This window comes from Natator depressus, chromosome 3, assembly GCF_965152275.1.
Source record: "Natator depressus isolate rNatDep1 chromosome 3, rNatDep2.hap1, whole genome shotgun sequence".
NCBI classification, from domain to species: domain Eukaryota; kingdom Metazoa; phylum Chordata; order Testudines; family Cheloniidae; genus Natator; species Natator depressus.
This window is the reverse complement of record NC_134236.1, coordinates 92,407,683-92,423,387: the sequence shown is the minus strand read 5'-3', so window position 1 is coordinate 92,423,387 and position 15,705 is coordinate 92,407,683. Positions and strand designations below refer to the sequence as shown.

The 15,705-nt window shown below is 36.9% G+C and overlaps 1 protein-coding gene across 1 annotated transcript in view; it reads left to right on the top strand.

Moving 5' to 3' along the window:
- The window catches only part of MAN1A1 (mannosidase alpha class 1A member 1), a 211,786-nt gene that overhangs the window by 119,062 nt on the left and 77,019 nt on the right, over positions 1-15,705 (top strand). The window contains exon 5 of the mRNA XM_074948322.1: positions 13,409-13,503. Within this exon, the coding sequence (XP_074804423.1) occupies positions 13,409-13,503 (95 nt within the window). The remainder of the gene's footprint in view (positions 1-13,408; positions 13,504-15,705) is intronic.

The following is a 15,705-nucleotide window of genomic DNA, read 5'->3' as shown; positions in this document are numbered from 1 at the left end:
AAAATGTTGCTCTCCCCTGGGGGGAAAATTGACACACTCTAAAAATGGCATCTTGGGGTTCCATGTATGCCTCTGTCATTTCTATATCGGATTACAAAGAGATTTTTTTCTAACTCTAAGTCCTGCCATCTCTGGTTTCACTTCTCACATGTACAATAAAGGATTTACAGGCTGAATTTGGTCCTTAATGATATCTGTCAACCATTGCTTTTAATGGAGTTGCCTGGACATCACTGGAATTCACGAAGCATTTCTGCTGAGCACAAGAATGTGTAGTTAGTCTCTACAATGTTTAACAGGAGTGAAAAGCATAAAAACTTACTGTCACTTGCCTAAGTAGCTATGACTTGAAGATGCACACAGCACAGATCTGTTAGGAAGAAATTACTAATTTTTACAGTCACTATTCAGATTTGAACCACCCTTGAAACTGAATCAACAGATACATGGTGCACAAAGTCACAATCCTGGGTTCCAAATCTGTCTCCATTTCTACTGTTGTATACAAAGAGTGGGGCACTTGCGAGTAAGTTTTAGCCTCTCTAGCTCATTAAAATTTTGAATTCTTGCAGTATTATGAGGAACACAATGTAAATAAATAGTTCTGCAATCTGCTGTAATTTTTTTTTTACCACAAAACCTAATACTTGTATAGCTCCACTACTGGGTCTGATCTCTATAAGTGTAAATAAAAATGTCCCATATTCAGTGGAACTGCTGTGGAGGAAAACATCTAGAAACTGCTTCAATCATCAGTTCTTCTTCCAAACTAAATGAAGGATATGTGGTCTCTCTCGAGGATAAGTGGTGGAGGGAGGCGGGGGGAATGATCTTTATTAAAATGAAAAGGAGTACTTGTAGCACCTTAGAGACTAATCAATTTATTTGAGCATAAGCTTTCGTGAGCTACAGCTCACTTCATCGGATGCATACTGTGGAAAGTGTAGAAGATCTTATTATATACACATAAAGCATGAAAAAATACCTCCTCCCACCCCACTCTCCTGCTGGTAATAGCTTATCTAAAGTGATCACTCTCCTTACAATGTGTATGATAATCAAGGTGGGCCATTTCCAACACAAATCCAGGTTTTCTCACCCACCCGGCCCCCACCAAACAAACTCACTCTCCTGCTGGTAATAGCTTATCCAAAGTGACCACTCTCCTTACATTGTGTATGATAATCAAAGTGGGCCATTTCCAGCACAAATCCAGGGTTTAACAAGAACGTCTGGGGGGTGGGGGTAGGCAAAAACAAGGGGAAATAGGCTACCTTGCATAATGACTAAGCCACTCCCAGTCTCTATTCAAGCCTAAGTTAATTGTATCCAATTTGCAAATGAATTCCAATTCAGCAGTTTCTCGCTGGAGTCTGGATTTGAATTTTTTTTGTTCTAAAATAGCGACTTTTATCTCTGTAATCGCGTGACCAGAGAGATTGAAGTGTTCTCCGACTGGTTTATGAATGTTATAATTCTTGACATCTGATTTGTGTCCATTTACTCTTTTACGTAGAGACTGTCCAGTTTGACCAATGTACATGGCAGAGGGGCATTGCTGGCACATGATGGCATATGTCACATTGGTGGATGTGCAGGTGAACGAGCCTCTGATAGTGTGGCTGATGTTATTAGGCCCTGTGATGGTGTCCCCTGAATAGATATGTGGGCACAGTTGGCAACGGGCTTTGTTGCAAGGATAGGTTCCTGGGTTAGTGGTTCTGTTGTGTGGTATGTGGTTGCTGGTGAGTATTTGCTTCAGGTTGGGGGGCTGTCTGTAGGCAAGGACGGGCCTGTCTCCCAAGATTTGTGAGAGTGTTGGGTCGTCCTTCAGGATAGGTTGTAGATCCTTAATAAGAAGTCACCTACTACAGGACAGGCCTAACAAAGAAAATAACAGAACGCCACTAGCCGTCACCTTTAGCCCCCAACTAAAACCCCTCCAACGCATTATTAAGTGAGTTTGTGTATGTGGGCGGGAGGGGGGGTGAGAAAACCTGGATTTGTGCTGGAAATGGCCCACTTTGATTATCATACACATTGTAAGGAGAGTGGTCACTTTGGATAAGCTATTACCAGCAGGAGAGTGGGGTGGGAGGAGGTATTTTTTGATGCTTTGTGTGTATATAAAAAGATCTTCTACACTTTCCACAGTATGCATCCGATGAAGTGAGCTGTGGCTCACGAAAGCTTATGCTCAAATAAATTGGTTAGTCTCTAAGGTGCCACAAGTACTCCTTTTCTTTTTGCGAATACAGACTAACATGGCTGTTACTCTAAAACCTTTATTAAAATGGCTACCTGTCAGTGATAGAAGCTGAACAAGTTTAGTATAATTACAGTTGTGCTATATTATCCTCTTCTGGAAGTCATCTTACTAATATATGATGCTTCTAATATGGGAGTTCACAATAAGAGCTAGTTATTCCTAATCCAATTTCAGTTTTAGTTTAACAATTAGAAGAACTTTGCCCTTTAAACATGAAATATTCAGTATAACCTCAGAATTATGAACATCTCAGGAATGGAGGTTGTTTGTGACTCTGAACAAAACATTATGGTGGTTCTTTCAAAAGTTTACAACTGAACATTGACTTAATACTGCATTGAAACTTTATTATGCAGAAGAAAAATGCTGCTGTTAACCATCTTAATTTAAATGAAACAAGCTCAGAAACAGTTTCCTTACCTTGTCAGATCTTTTTTTAAACTTTCCCTTTATTTTTTTAGCAGTTTGTGTTTAACACAGGACTGTACTGTACAGGATTTGCTTTTTTTGGTCTCTGCTGCCTGATTGCGTACTTCTGGTACCAAATTAGGTGTGTGGTTGACCGATCGGTTTGTAACTCTTTTTGGTGTTTGTAACTCTGAGGTTCTATTGTATTTCAATATTACGTATTCAATTTCTGCTGCCTCATGTTAAAACAGTAAAGGAAATAGTTACTCTTTAAAGGAGTGCTGTGTTTTTTCTTGATGCATAAACAAATCCCACTACTATTCAGTGGAATTATACATGTGTATCAAGGGGGGGCAGTAGTATGCAGCTACCACAATGATAGTGCTGTATAAGAACTTGAACAGAATAGATCTTGTGCATAAATTACAGTAAAATAAGCTTTAAATGTTCACTTTTTCTTGAAAGAAATATTGAACTAGTGTGTTTTAGATTTTTGAGTTTAGTGTAGACTTGATGAAACATCCATATACACATGATGACTTACCTTAAAACTTTGGCAGATAAACTGAGGAAATTTGTTGTCCTTTAGAAACCACCAAATTTGAGCTGCCATCTTGCTTTTTTTTCCTGTGTCCATCCACTACTGTTTACAAAGGTTTGACTAATGCACCTGTTCACAACTTCTGAAAACAAAAGCAAAGTTTCTATAGAAGTTGTTGGGCTCATTCCTCTCCTGGAGGAAATCGAGGGTGCCAGTCAGATGGAGTGTGTGCATAGGACTTCAGATCCATTGTTTCTACACTACATGAGACCTGCAAGTCTCTGTTTACCTCGAACCCTTTTGATGTAACAGTAATGAGCTCCTCTGATCAGTTGTGTTACAACAGTTTCCTCCACTTTTTTAATTTAAAGGCAAAGAATTGTTTCAAGTCACTTGCAAAAAATGTTTTGTTTAGAAATACATAGATTCTTCACAGGGAAGTGTTCATTTTCAACATAATGAAAACAGTACTTACTATTATTCAGATGGTCACCTTTATAATACGAAAGAATTCTTCAGCCCTTTGTATCCCAGGGCCAATCCCCAACTGTCTGGTTTCTGCTCCTGTTCCATCAAAAGGGGAATGTCTGTTTGCTACTGCTTACTCCTAGTAGTTAACACTGCGCTGCTACCAGTTGAGGAGCTCCTTAAATCGTTGTTCTGACATACCAATAAGAAATTCAGGTATTTTATACCAAAATTAATAAAATTGACTGGAAGCATAAATCAACTAATAGGAGTACTCAGTAAAATACTGCGCCTATTTCTATTGTTTTACGACAAAATTTAATGTGAATAAGGGCTTTTAAGAAGTGTTTTTCCCACTAGCAAATAGAACAAGCTTACAAATGTCCTGTGATGTTGAACCTGAAATTTAACAACCCATCTCCTCATTCGCTATTGACATTAAAGAGCAAGTAGGACAGCCACTGCCTCCACAAATTGCATGCCATCAGCACATAATTTCAGTCTTTATGTGCCTCCCATAGTGATTTAGGAGCTTATTCTATTGCTAAATCATGGCTCAAAGTCACTTAATGGCATTAGAATTAAAAGATATAGCCAGATTTATGAGGCCAGGAATGAACGTTCTGTGAGTGCTTTATGCTGCTTAGAGAATGTAATTATTGATTCACAACATAGCACCTATTAGGTGCCTCCCTCCTTTCACACAAGCTATGCGGCAAATCAAATCTTACCAGTCAGCTATCTGAAAAGAAAATTTTATATGCAAAGTGCTACACCTTGTTTGGATATGGTGGCTCACAACATGTAAAATGAAGTTTCTAAGTTTGCTGTTGTAGCTAGAGTTTGGTACACAAAGCTAAATGAACAGAAAATTAGGAAGCAGATGCTTGTGGCTTAACAGTGGAACTGTGCTTAAAGATACTCATTACTGGTGAATAAGGAACAATTTTATTGGGACATCTGTTTCCTTAATCAGGAAAAACTCAAACCCCTAAGATGACATCCAGAGTTATACTGTCTCTTCACAATGTGATATAGTATGTCTCGCTGTTGTATACTGTGTTCTTTACTTAAATGTATAAATGTTTTAATTTATACCACATAAAGTATATTGTCAAAACCATGTAGTGTTAAATTTCTTTCTTCCTTAGCCATGGAGGAAACAGAACAAAGAAATATATTGCATTTATGTTGCACTTTTGGCCTCCCAACGTACTGTTTATCCCAGAAGAGATTAATGGACAAATAACATTCCATTTCTATGAGCAGCATTCCAACAGCAATTAATGAAAAAAAAAATCTGTCATAGATTGTGAGTTCTGTGGGGTATAGACTATCTACCTGTGGCATATGTCTGTACAGTGCTTTGCACAGTGTGGACAAGGATCCCAAGTGAGGCCTTTGGGCACTACCACAGTACAGATGATAATAAATGTGATAATATCAGGTTACTTTCCCCACACATATAGGTCATGTGAAAGCAGGGATTTGACATTTACACTGGTCTGAGATCTAGGATCAGTATACAGTTGTGGACCACTAAGAGTTTTAACATCTGATATCTTGCCATTTTGGGATTCCAGCCTTTACAGTGATACAAAACATTCTGTTTCTGTTCCTGCGTGATAAGAATGGTACTTCCAAACTCTGTCACAGATCTATTGACACTGAGATGCTATTTTAAAAAAACTGGTGTTAAGAAGACTATAGGGGGACCTGATGCCATAGTCTTCAAATGTGTTCAGGGCTTTTATAAAGAGGGATGGTGATCAAGTGTTTCTCTATTTCCACTGAAGGTGGAAAAAGAAGTGTTCTGCTTAATCTGCAGCAAGGGAGATTTAGGTTAGATACTAGGAAAAACTTTATAGCTTTAAGGATTAGTTAAATACTGGAATAGGTTACCAAGGGAGGTTGTGGAATCGCCATTTTAGGAAGTTTTTAAGAACAGGTTAGAGAAACACCTGTCAGAGACGGTCTAGGTATATATGGTCCTGCCTCAGTGAAGGGAGATGAACTGGGTGACATCTCAAGTCCTTTCCAACCCTATGATTCTGTGACTTCTGTATAGTTATTCATTCATTAATTGTTGTATAGCTTTTTCAAACACAACTCATACCTGAAAATTAAATACCTCAAGCTGAGAAATTTTTCCATTTGTATGTTCCTCTAACTTCACTTTTAACTGTACCAATAAACATAAACCTTAAAGAAATTACAAATACCTGTTATAAATATCAGCTACGTTAGCAATTACTGCCTTTCGCCTCCAGATTAAGGGCCCTTCCTCAAAACTTTTAGGCTGTTTTTGCAATTTATAGCTACCTAAGCACTTCCTAAATGTACAGAAGCATAACCAAAAGACACAGTTCAATATAATTGAAACAAAACCCTCTGTCTTGCAGTTTGTTTTATGTATTTATTTTTGATTTGAGCCTAAAATTGAGCAGTCACCTGCCTAACTGCCAGTTTCAAGCATAAATCTAAATTCAAATTATTATACAGCAGTTTCTCGTCCATCTCTGTTTAGTTCGGTCTTCAAGCTTTTTAGTATTTTGTGCTTGGCATTACTGGCTTCCCTAAAAGATTTCAGAACACAGTAGAGCTACACTTTAGTTCCCTAGTTACAGTGTTTCAAAAAATCATTATACATGTTAGATACTGCTAAGATTAGCAAGTATGATTGATTAATTTTTCACTGTTTGTATATTTGGATTAAGCGTGGGAAGCTCTCACTAATCCAATTATTTCAGTCTGATTAAGCTCTCCAAAGCCTTTTCTGACAGGGATAACTTCATGGCACTGTTTGACTCTTTTTTGGTATGATGATCATTCGAACAATAGAGGAGTAATTTCCTTTTCCTGTGGTTCATGGTACCATAAAACAGCCAAAGCTAATCTACTGAAAATAGTGGCAGGATTTTGGTTGTTACATTAGGTAACTCTTTATTTCTAAATAGAAAACACTTCAGAACAATTTTATTAGTTTTAGTCAATGAGCAATGTAATACCAACAGCAATTTGTCTTAAGGTTTAACTGCCTTGTAAAATTATGGGTACATTCCATGCTCTGACTCTCAAAATAGCATCATTCTAAAAACACAAAATACAGAACAGTATGTACCACATTATGTATTTATATATGTTAAATACTCCAGTATCATATTTAGGGATTCGACAATTTATGAATAAGCAGTTAAGAGTTTAGCCACAATGTGTTAAGCTAAGCAGAAGATTTAAAATAACTGTAACAAAGGTAACAGTAACTAAAGAACTAAGAAAATCAAAGACCTTCAGCACTGACTGACATCTAAATTCTGGGAGTGCAGCATAACAGAAGCAGAACTTTTAGGGCATGGGTACTAGCGGAGTCTGTATGTGGAAATGTTTTGTAGACTACTACACATATTTGACTGGAGTCAGATTTCCAATATAGCTATGAGATGCCCAACATACTGTTACTGGCACATTTATTTATTCACTTCTGGATTTTTCATGACCATAACTTCCGAGGGTCCTATAGGAATACTGTTACTTGCATCTGTTTAATGTGTTTCTTTACACTGAATAAAGTTAGACCGAGACTGTTTCGAAAGTTGGATCCTAAAGTTAAGCTCCTAAATCTATATTTATTAGGCATTGAAATATATAGCCTGATTTTTAGAAGTGCTACACACTCTAACTTCTGTTTTCTGAAAATCTTGTCCAGAATATTCAACTTTTGATAAGGATGTTGTGCTTGTTTCATGCACTTCCGTATAAAAATATTCAGTAAACATAAAGGGGCTTCCATTATATGATCTGTATCTCCCCATTTTGCTTTACTACCACAATGTATACACTTTCACATTTCACTTGCTTTTTTTTGTGATGGTGAAGGGAATCAAATCTTCAGCAATGTGCTAACATAATGAGTTTGATATATGCTACACATTTAGAATTTTGTGATTTTTCTTTGTTTCCATTTCAGTGACCTACAGAGAAGCAGTTTAGAGTCTTAAGGACTTTTTTTTTGTGTTGCCATGTTTATGATGTTTACCTTATAATCATTTAGCAAGTTATTCAAATGCTGAGACCAATTCAGTAACAGAGCCTTCCCCTGCAGTTGTTTGTTTTTACAATTACTGTTGCATTGCTAGTAATAGGTATTTTATAAGTTCACCATTGTTTTAAACTATGCTTTTAGGTTGATCCATTGCATTTTTAAGGAAATGCATCGAATTTAACATACTAGCAAACTCTCAAAATAACTTGTAACTAACAATGCAATGGCAATTATAAAATAACTTACCTGCAGGTAAAGGATTTGCTGTTGAATTTGTGAAAGCATCTGGATAATCTGCAGATGGATCATAAAGACCAGGAACATGACGTTATAGGAATTGCTGAAAATAATGTGACATTTAAACTAGTACTCTGTATATAAAAGTGGTGTTGCATGCTAAAGGACACACCAGTATGTGGAAAATAGGATTTCTATGTGTAGCTTTGAACATTTTTTGTGTGTGGGGGGGAAAACATTATTTTAGTAGGTGGTCTTGTATAGAAAGTATCAGAATGAGCTTTTCAAAAGAGTTCTCTGTTAGCAGATCATTTTAAACGTAAATAAATCAGTACTCGTTGTGGTAAAAAGTCTTCTATTATATTGCCTGAGGAAAAGCAAAGCAGACTGTCCTTGTTCATTCTCGTATCCTTGTTTCTTTGTTTTGCATTGTAATATTCTTGGGCTGGCCCACTGGGAAAGGCGGTCAGTTGCTGCAAAGAAAACAATGCATCTTAGTCAGAGTCCTGTCTATTTCCATCTGTAAGTGTAATGAAAAAAGTGAATAATGTTTTATTGAACAGATATAGAAGTGAGAAGAAAATGTTTTTAATACTTGTTTTTAAAATTCTAAGTATGATGTTTTCCTGATGTAGTTGTTAAACTTTAACTTCCAGTTTCATCATTCTGTAGAGAATTCTTTCAGGGGTGTACGTTTTATAATTTATTTTATTTTATTTTTTAATCAATCAGATACCACAATGCATAAATTAGTTTGGAGCTGAAGGATAAGATAAAATTACCCCATCATTGCTGGTGAAGGTTAATGTCTTTTGATGGAGTTAGAAATGCCCTTTAATTGACAATAATTCACTATGCTTGGCTGTGTATTATAGTTAGAATTTGTAGGAGGCACTTGTTCCTCCTTTGTGTTCTGTTTTCCCTTTTTCCTGATCACTTCATTTGCAATAGTTATTAGGCTAATTTGACTTTCATAAATATTTGTCGTTCCAGGTAGAGGGCATCATTTTTCTCTGAGAGCGAATATGTATGCCTGTTTCATTCAGGAAAAAAAAACCCTATACTTTGGATTGTTCCTTCTCACCACAGAAAATAGCTTTGCCCTCAATCCTGCAATTAGATCTGGGCGAGTAGCCCTTTGTACCCATGTGGATGTTAATGAGGTTCCATGGGAGTATAAGGGCCTGCCATCATGGACGTGATCTCAGGACTGGAGCTTCTGTTTGTTAGTTTGAACTATTCAGTTCTGAATATTTGATCTACTATCTTGAAAATAAAGCTTTTATTTAAATCCACAATGATCAATTCAGTAAAAGAAAAAAGTTTTATGAGTACACTTACCACTTCTGCATACCATATAATAGCATGGTGAATGGGAGTAATCTCTCTAAATAGACTTTTTAAAAACTAATTTATTTAAACTCTCCACACATACAGTCCAAAGTTGGTGTCCAAGTTCACCAGAGCATATAACTTAAGTTCTTTGCTGAACAGGGATGACTTTCTGAGTTTGGAGGAGGTCAGAAAGGTGCTTCACACACTTTGAGAGACGATTGAACAAATTATAAAAGCAATTATTGTAGGAAGTTTGCTGATGAAAATATAGTGTATGTAGATGTGGTTATTTTCCTTATCTTGTACAAGGAATAGTTCTAACAAGCGTTAATACTGTGAAAGACAGAGAATTAAAATTGAGGAATCTAGGTGACTTATTAGTAATAGGGGCCACAATACACATAGGCATTGTGTTATACCAAGGCATGCCTCCCCAGAGCTTGTGTATCCTATCGACAGAAAGAAAAGGAGTACTTGTGGCACCTTAGAGATTTACAAATTTATTTGAGCATCAGCTTTCGTGAGCTACAGCTCACTTCATCGGATGAAGTGAGCTGTAGCTCACGAAAGCTGATGCTCAAATAAATTGGTTAGTCTCTAAGGTGCCACAAGTACTCCTTTTCTTTTTGCAAATACAGACTGACACGGCTGCTACTCTGAAACCTATCGACAAAGTAGTTCATTTTGCAAAACTATTAATCTAGCCTCTCTCATGAGGAATAAATTTATTTAAATATTTTTTAAAATTAAGAAGCTAAATTATAGAGGCAGAATGATAAGTTAACAATTTTAATGTGTTCATTGAATGAATTAAATGACAGGTTAAGTTTGGTGTATGACAATAGATGGAATAGACATGTTTAAAATATTCTGAGGGAACAGAGACAAGTTTGGTAAACATTGGCTAAAATCTATATTGGCATGTGGATGTGTCTTTAAAAATGAAAGTTTCAACTTCTTAATTTTCATCAACTTGTAAAAAGCAAGTACCTTATGGATTCTTTTGCATAGCATTTATTTCTTGCACACTGTTAGGAAATGTATGGTCTGCAAAAGAAAAAAATGTTCTGAGATAGATTGAGCTAACTAATTGCAGCTAAGATGAGTTTTTCTTGTTTGTGTTGCTGAACTGTATTAAAGGTTTCAGTTAAATGAATAAAAAGTGGCTTTCGCTGTTGGCTTTTTATCTATTCAAGGATGGTGATTTTTGCTGGATCACGTTCCAATTCAATATGTTCAGCCATTCACCCAGCATTATTGTATGCTTGAAATCACAGTTGCCAGTACTCTTTCTTACTCATTAGATAGTTACCGCACAGTCAGTAGTACAGTCATGTTAAATTATAGTCTTAGGTAAAATTAAAGAATGTCTATAGTTCCTTTATTCTAGTTCAAATTTTGAATTTTGGAAAGAAGTTAAAAATTATTAGAATCAGTTGAGTAATTTATGAAAATCTTTGTTGCAAGTGACAAGAGTGGACTTTTATGCTCAAGACTTGTTCTAGAATGTTAGTTCAATTTAAAAATTACTCTGGTCCTATTTTCTTAGTGGCTTTTCCTTTTCCGTTTCAATTCCTGTACTTCTAGCTGCTAATTTTGAAAAGGGTATTCCAATTAACTTCCTTACACCAATATGCTTAATTTTTTCTTGTGTTTTAAAGCTGATGTAATATTTGTTCAGAGCATTAGTTCACATGAATAACTTATGGCTTTCCTTGCTTATCTAAAAGTGGAAAAATATTTCCTTAATGCTTAATATTAGAACCATTAGTTTTGGCTAACCAATTCTTGTCTCCCTGAAACAGACAAAACAAGTTTCAAGGAAATTGAGATATGTCAACAAATAAGTATAACAAGATGGAAGTTTTATTACTGAAAGTTGTGAATAATTTGTAGTTCAGTATTGCAGCATTAAAACCTTGATGTTAAACTAGTTAAAGTAATATTTTCTTGTCCAGAAACAGTTACTCTAATATATCTCTTGCTGAGCCTGTGTATAGGCTGCTTAATAATGATTAATACAGCCAATAATGTACCACAGTTATGAAATCATGGTCATGGCCTTGTATCTTATAGTATAGTTAAATGTATGTATGTTTTTATTTATAAAAAGCAACTCAGACTGTCCCGGGGCACATGTCTTAAAAATAATACCCATGAAACATTGACAACCATCAACCTTGACTCCTGTTCCACAAAACAAAATACGTACTGCCACAATGTCTCATTCAGGCAAAACCCTGAGAAAAGATATGATCTCATACTGTGTCCTCCTCTGTTGCATTAGTAGGGGAACATAAATTCCAACATGAGTGAGGTCCATCATGATATACTGTACAGCCAGTCTCCAGATGTTTTAAATATAGGGACTGCTAGCATGAGTTGTCCAGTTGATCTCCACTGTCATGACATCGTATAGGAAAAAGAGATGGTCTCTAAAGTAGCTAGGGCAAAAAACAATATTGGTATTTATAGATCAATCTGAACAACTTGAATTGCAAACAAAAAGAAATGGAAAGCCAGCGCAGTCTTCATAGACTTATTTTAACATGCTCCCGATAGCTAATGCCTCCAAGCAGGGAGACGGTTGAATTCTACACTAGCTGTGGTTTCAAAGTATCCTCTACATTAACCCCAGGCATACTGTAAAGCAGTCTGAAGGACATAGCCATAATTTGTGGCAAAATCCATACCATAATGAAAATATAATAAACTACTTCGAATATTCAGAAACAAACTGGATATCGAAAGCATCCTAAACAAATTGCTTATTTTTCTCATTGTCAAATTTCTGTTAAATCTACCTCGATACTACTTTGGCCCTGCTCACAGCACTTAATTCCTGCCTCTCTTCCCTGGAGTAGAGCACGGTTAAGAGCGGGAGAAGTAGGCCTCAAGCACCAACTCCTGCTGTCCAACTCCATGCAGATACCAACTCTAGTACAAGAATGCAGCTAACCGGCCCCATCCAAAATCAGACACATTTCTGTTGCAAGTCCAATCCCACAATCATTCGTAGTCACAAATGGTAAGATAGAGGACCCAACAGGAAACTATGGTTAGTTTTGGTGTCCCATGTGGTTACAGAATCAGAGGCCAGAAGGGATCATGATCATCTAGTGTGACCTTCTGTATATCTCAGGCCACCAACGCCACCCAACATCCAGGCACTAAAATCCAGCAACTGAAATTTGACCAAAAAGTGCAAGATCCTCTGATTAAATAAAAACCTACTTTATTTACAAATATTGAAAGTGGCTTTTGGAAAGTACAGTATTTCTTATGAACTGCTGTTACTTATGAGAAGGTAAATGAGTGTGCTCCTCTCTCCTCTCACACAAGTACATCTGTACAAAGTTGATGTGTGCATTTTTCTTCCTCAGAAAATTTGGCTTAGAATACCAATTTAAATTGTGATATATATCAAACTGAAAATTGATGCCTAAAAACATGTAATGTAAATGTTTTCATGAGAAAAACTAAGTTGAGGCACTGTTGGAGAGAAAATCAGCAAAGGTGACTTTGATATTTTAGTACACCTGGGATAATTATTTTTTGTATGTTCTATAAAACCCCAGTGTGATTCAAAGCAGATAATAGTGCTTGAACAACCAAGTATTGTAATTGCTCTCCATAAATAGGTTTCTATATTAAATTGGAACAGTTTTCCTGTATTAGAAAACTCTCTTCTTGAAGAGATCATCAGATAGTGCTCAAAGAAAGCCTTCCAACAGTTAGCTCAGTGCAGCCTGAGCTAACTATTGGCAATTGGAGAGAGCAGAACCCATATTTGCAGTATTGTTATAACTAGATACTTTTTCTCTAAGCATAAAAAGTTCTGTTGTGTTTCCTGCTGATAGTTAGACATATTGAAGTAGTTCTAAATCTTAGAATAGAATGCCAGGTATAACTTTTCCTTCGGTACTAAAGTATTGTATCTTCCTTTTTCTTCAACATCTCTGCACAAACCCCAGGGTGCTATACTATGTAGTGTTAAGGGATGCTTTGTAAAACACTACCAATAGTAATATCAACAACACGATTTATTTCCTAGTACTTAGTACATAGTTTATACGGTATAATATTATGCTTGGTTTTTATTTTTCAGATATTTCGAAAGAAAGCAGTGGAACTTGGAGAAAAGTTGCTCCCAGCGTTTAACACTCCCACTGGAATACCTTGGGCATTGCTTAATATTAAGAGGTAAAAATAACTATTTTTTGTGAATTTAGCACACATGAGAAGGGCTGCATTCAGTTAAATTGAAGCTGAAGTCCTGTGTTTATCCACAGAAGAGGTGTAAGCACAGGCAGAGCATATACTTTCTCAGGTTTACAGTCTGAGCAGTGTACCCCAGACTTTGTTTTGAAGAGATCACCTCTGAGCAACGAAAATAATTCAGTCCTGTCCATTTAGTCCTTAAACTCTGTGGAGACTGCCAACAAACATGCCAATTGAGGGGGGAATTTTTCTTCGCTCTGAACTTGGCTGATGTCAACTCATTCCACAGGGACCTGTGAACAGCCACGAAATGGTACGGAAAAAGTCACATTTTAATATTCTAGAAAATTTTAGTCTTCCTACATGCTCACTGGGGGGAAATTCCTATAAGATCTTATGTTTTGCAGTTCTGAATGTAAATTAAAAATAAAAAGTTAGAGAACGTACGTGAATTCCTAAGTGTGTTTCCCATTTTCTTTTTATCACTTACTGTGCTGCTAGTCATGAGTGCAATAGAAATACCCCACTTACCAAAATAGAGATTTTTCCCATTTTAACCAGTTTTGGAAAGCCTTTTGGGGGAAACATATTCTATTCAATATTTTTTTATACCACACTAATCTCAATAGTAACAGCACTTTTGGGAGTGCATTAAGAGATGTGAGTAACATCTATCATATGATTCATTCTCTTCTCTCTTCCTCTCCCCAGGGAGAAAATTGTGTGTGCAGTGCAGTGTTTTGGTTTACTAGGGTTTTGTTTCAGGTTTTTTTAATATACACATTGTGTGTGTTAAAGGCAGGTTGAAGGAAGTGTGCCTTGGACTTGGGGCAAAAGGTGGTGAAGGAAGGAAGTTTATGATGGTCCTTAGTTTCTTTGGGAGAAAGACTGGTCCCCAGGAAAGCTCTGTCTCCTGCACAGATGAGCGTCATCTTTATTGTAGAAAGTTCCATTTTATCCAAGGGTGGAGTTGTCGACTACGGTTCTCATCCCAGAGAATAATGATCCTTTAGATATCCTGGGACAGGCCATCAACTGCCATCAAGACCTTGAACGTGACTCTGTTGTATGGGAATCCAGCATAGAGAGTAGAGGATGGGTTTGGTTTGCTCATGGTAGCCAGTGTTGCTGAGGAAGCGTGCTGCAGTGTTACGAATTAGTTGGAGTTTTGAAGGGCTGATGGCTTCAATCTACGTACCGCAGGAGCTTTGAGGGAGCACAATATTGAGATTCTGTATAGTCTTGGGCAGTGAAATCAGTCTCTGATTCCAGGGCCAGGGCATCAAGGGTGTAGTGGATTCAGCACCAAGTGGTTCAGTGCCTCCTCCTCACCCAAAATTAGAACCATTCGGAATGCTTTCAGAACTGAACTAACTTTTTTGCCAGCCAAACAGAAAAATCAATTGATTTCCCAGCTCTAGCATCAGTAGAAGCTTTGTCCTTTGCCTCCCTTGCTTCAGGGAAGCCAGTGTTTATAACATTTGAAAGGGACTGACACTTGTGGGCAGGAGACAAACTATGACATACAGAAAAGTAATTTGGATTGCTTTTGTCATGTTGGGCCAGTCAAGGGTAAATCTCTATCCCTGGGGACAAGTTCCTATACAATACTTTTCTGTTTTGGAGGGAAATTGTCTCCAAAAATTATGACCCAGCCCACCTCTTTATTTTTGAGCAGAGTTGGACATTTGTCCATATTATTCCCATTCAGATAATGTTACCACTCTTCCACAACATCCAAGTATTATTTTTGCCTGTCAGAAGTAAAGGGCATGAGGCTTTCTGCTGTTCCATAAAATATCTGGTCTCCACTCGCCTGGAGAAAGGGAGTCCGGAGGTTACTTAAGAACCTACTTGTTAGTAGGTAACATTACTGCTAATCCACTGAGTTGTTCCTTTTTAGAATAACATTTATGTTTAACATCCTGACTAGCTCTTCACCATGTGTAAAGTATATTTATTACATGATAATATATTTTAAAACACTGGAAAGAAAATTGTAAACGTAAAAGCGTACAGTGAAAGTTAAAGCCAGTCTAAATAAAATTATCATTTGTGTAGTTAGAACAGGGTTCTCAGTGTTTGTTAGACACCCCCTCTCTCTCCCCCCCCCCCACACTCCACACTGTTAGCAAGTGTTGGTCCTGTGATGGAATATTATGTAGGTTCCACTAAGTCATTACC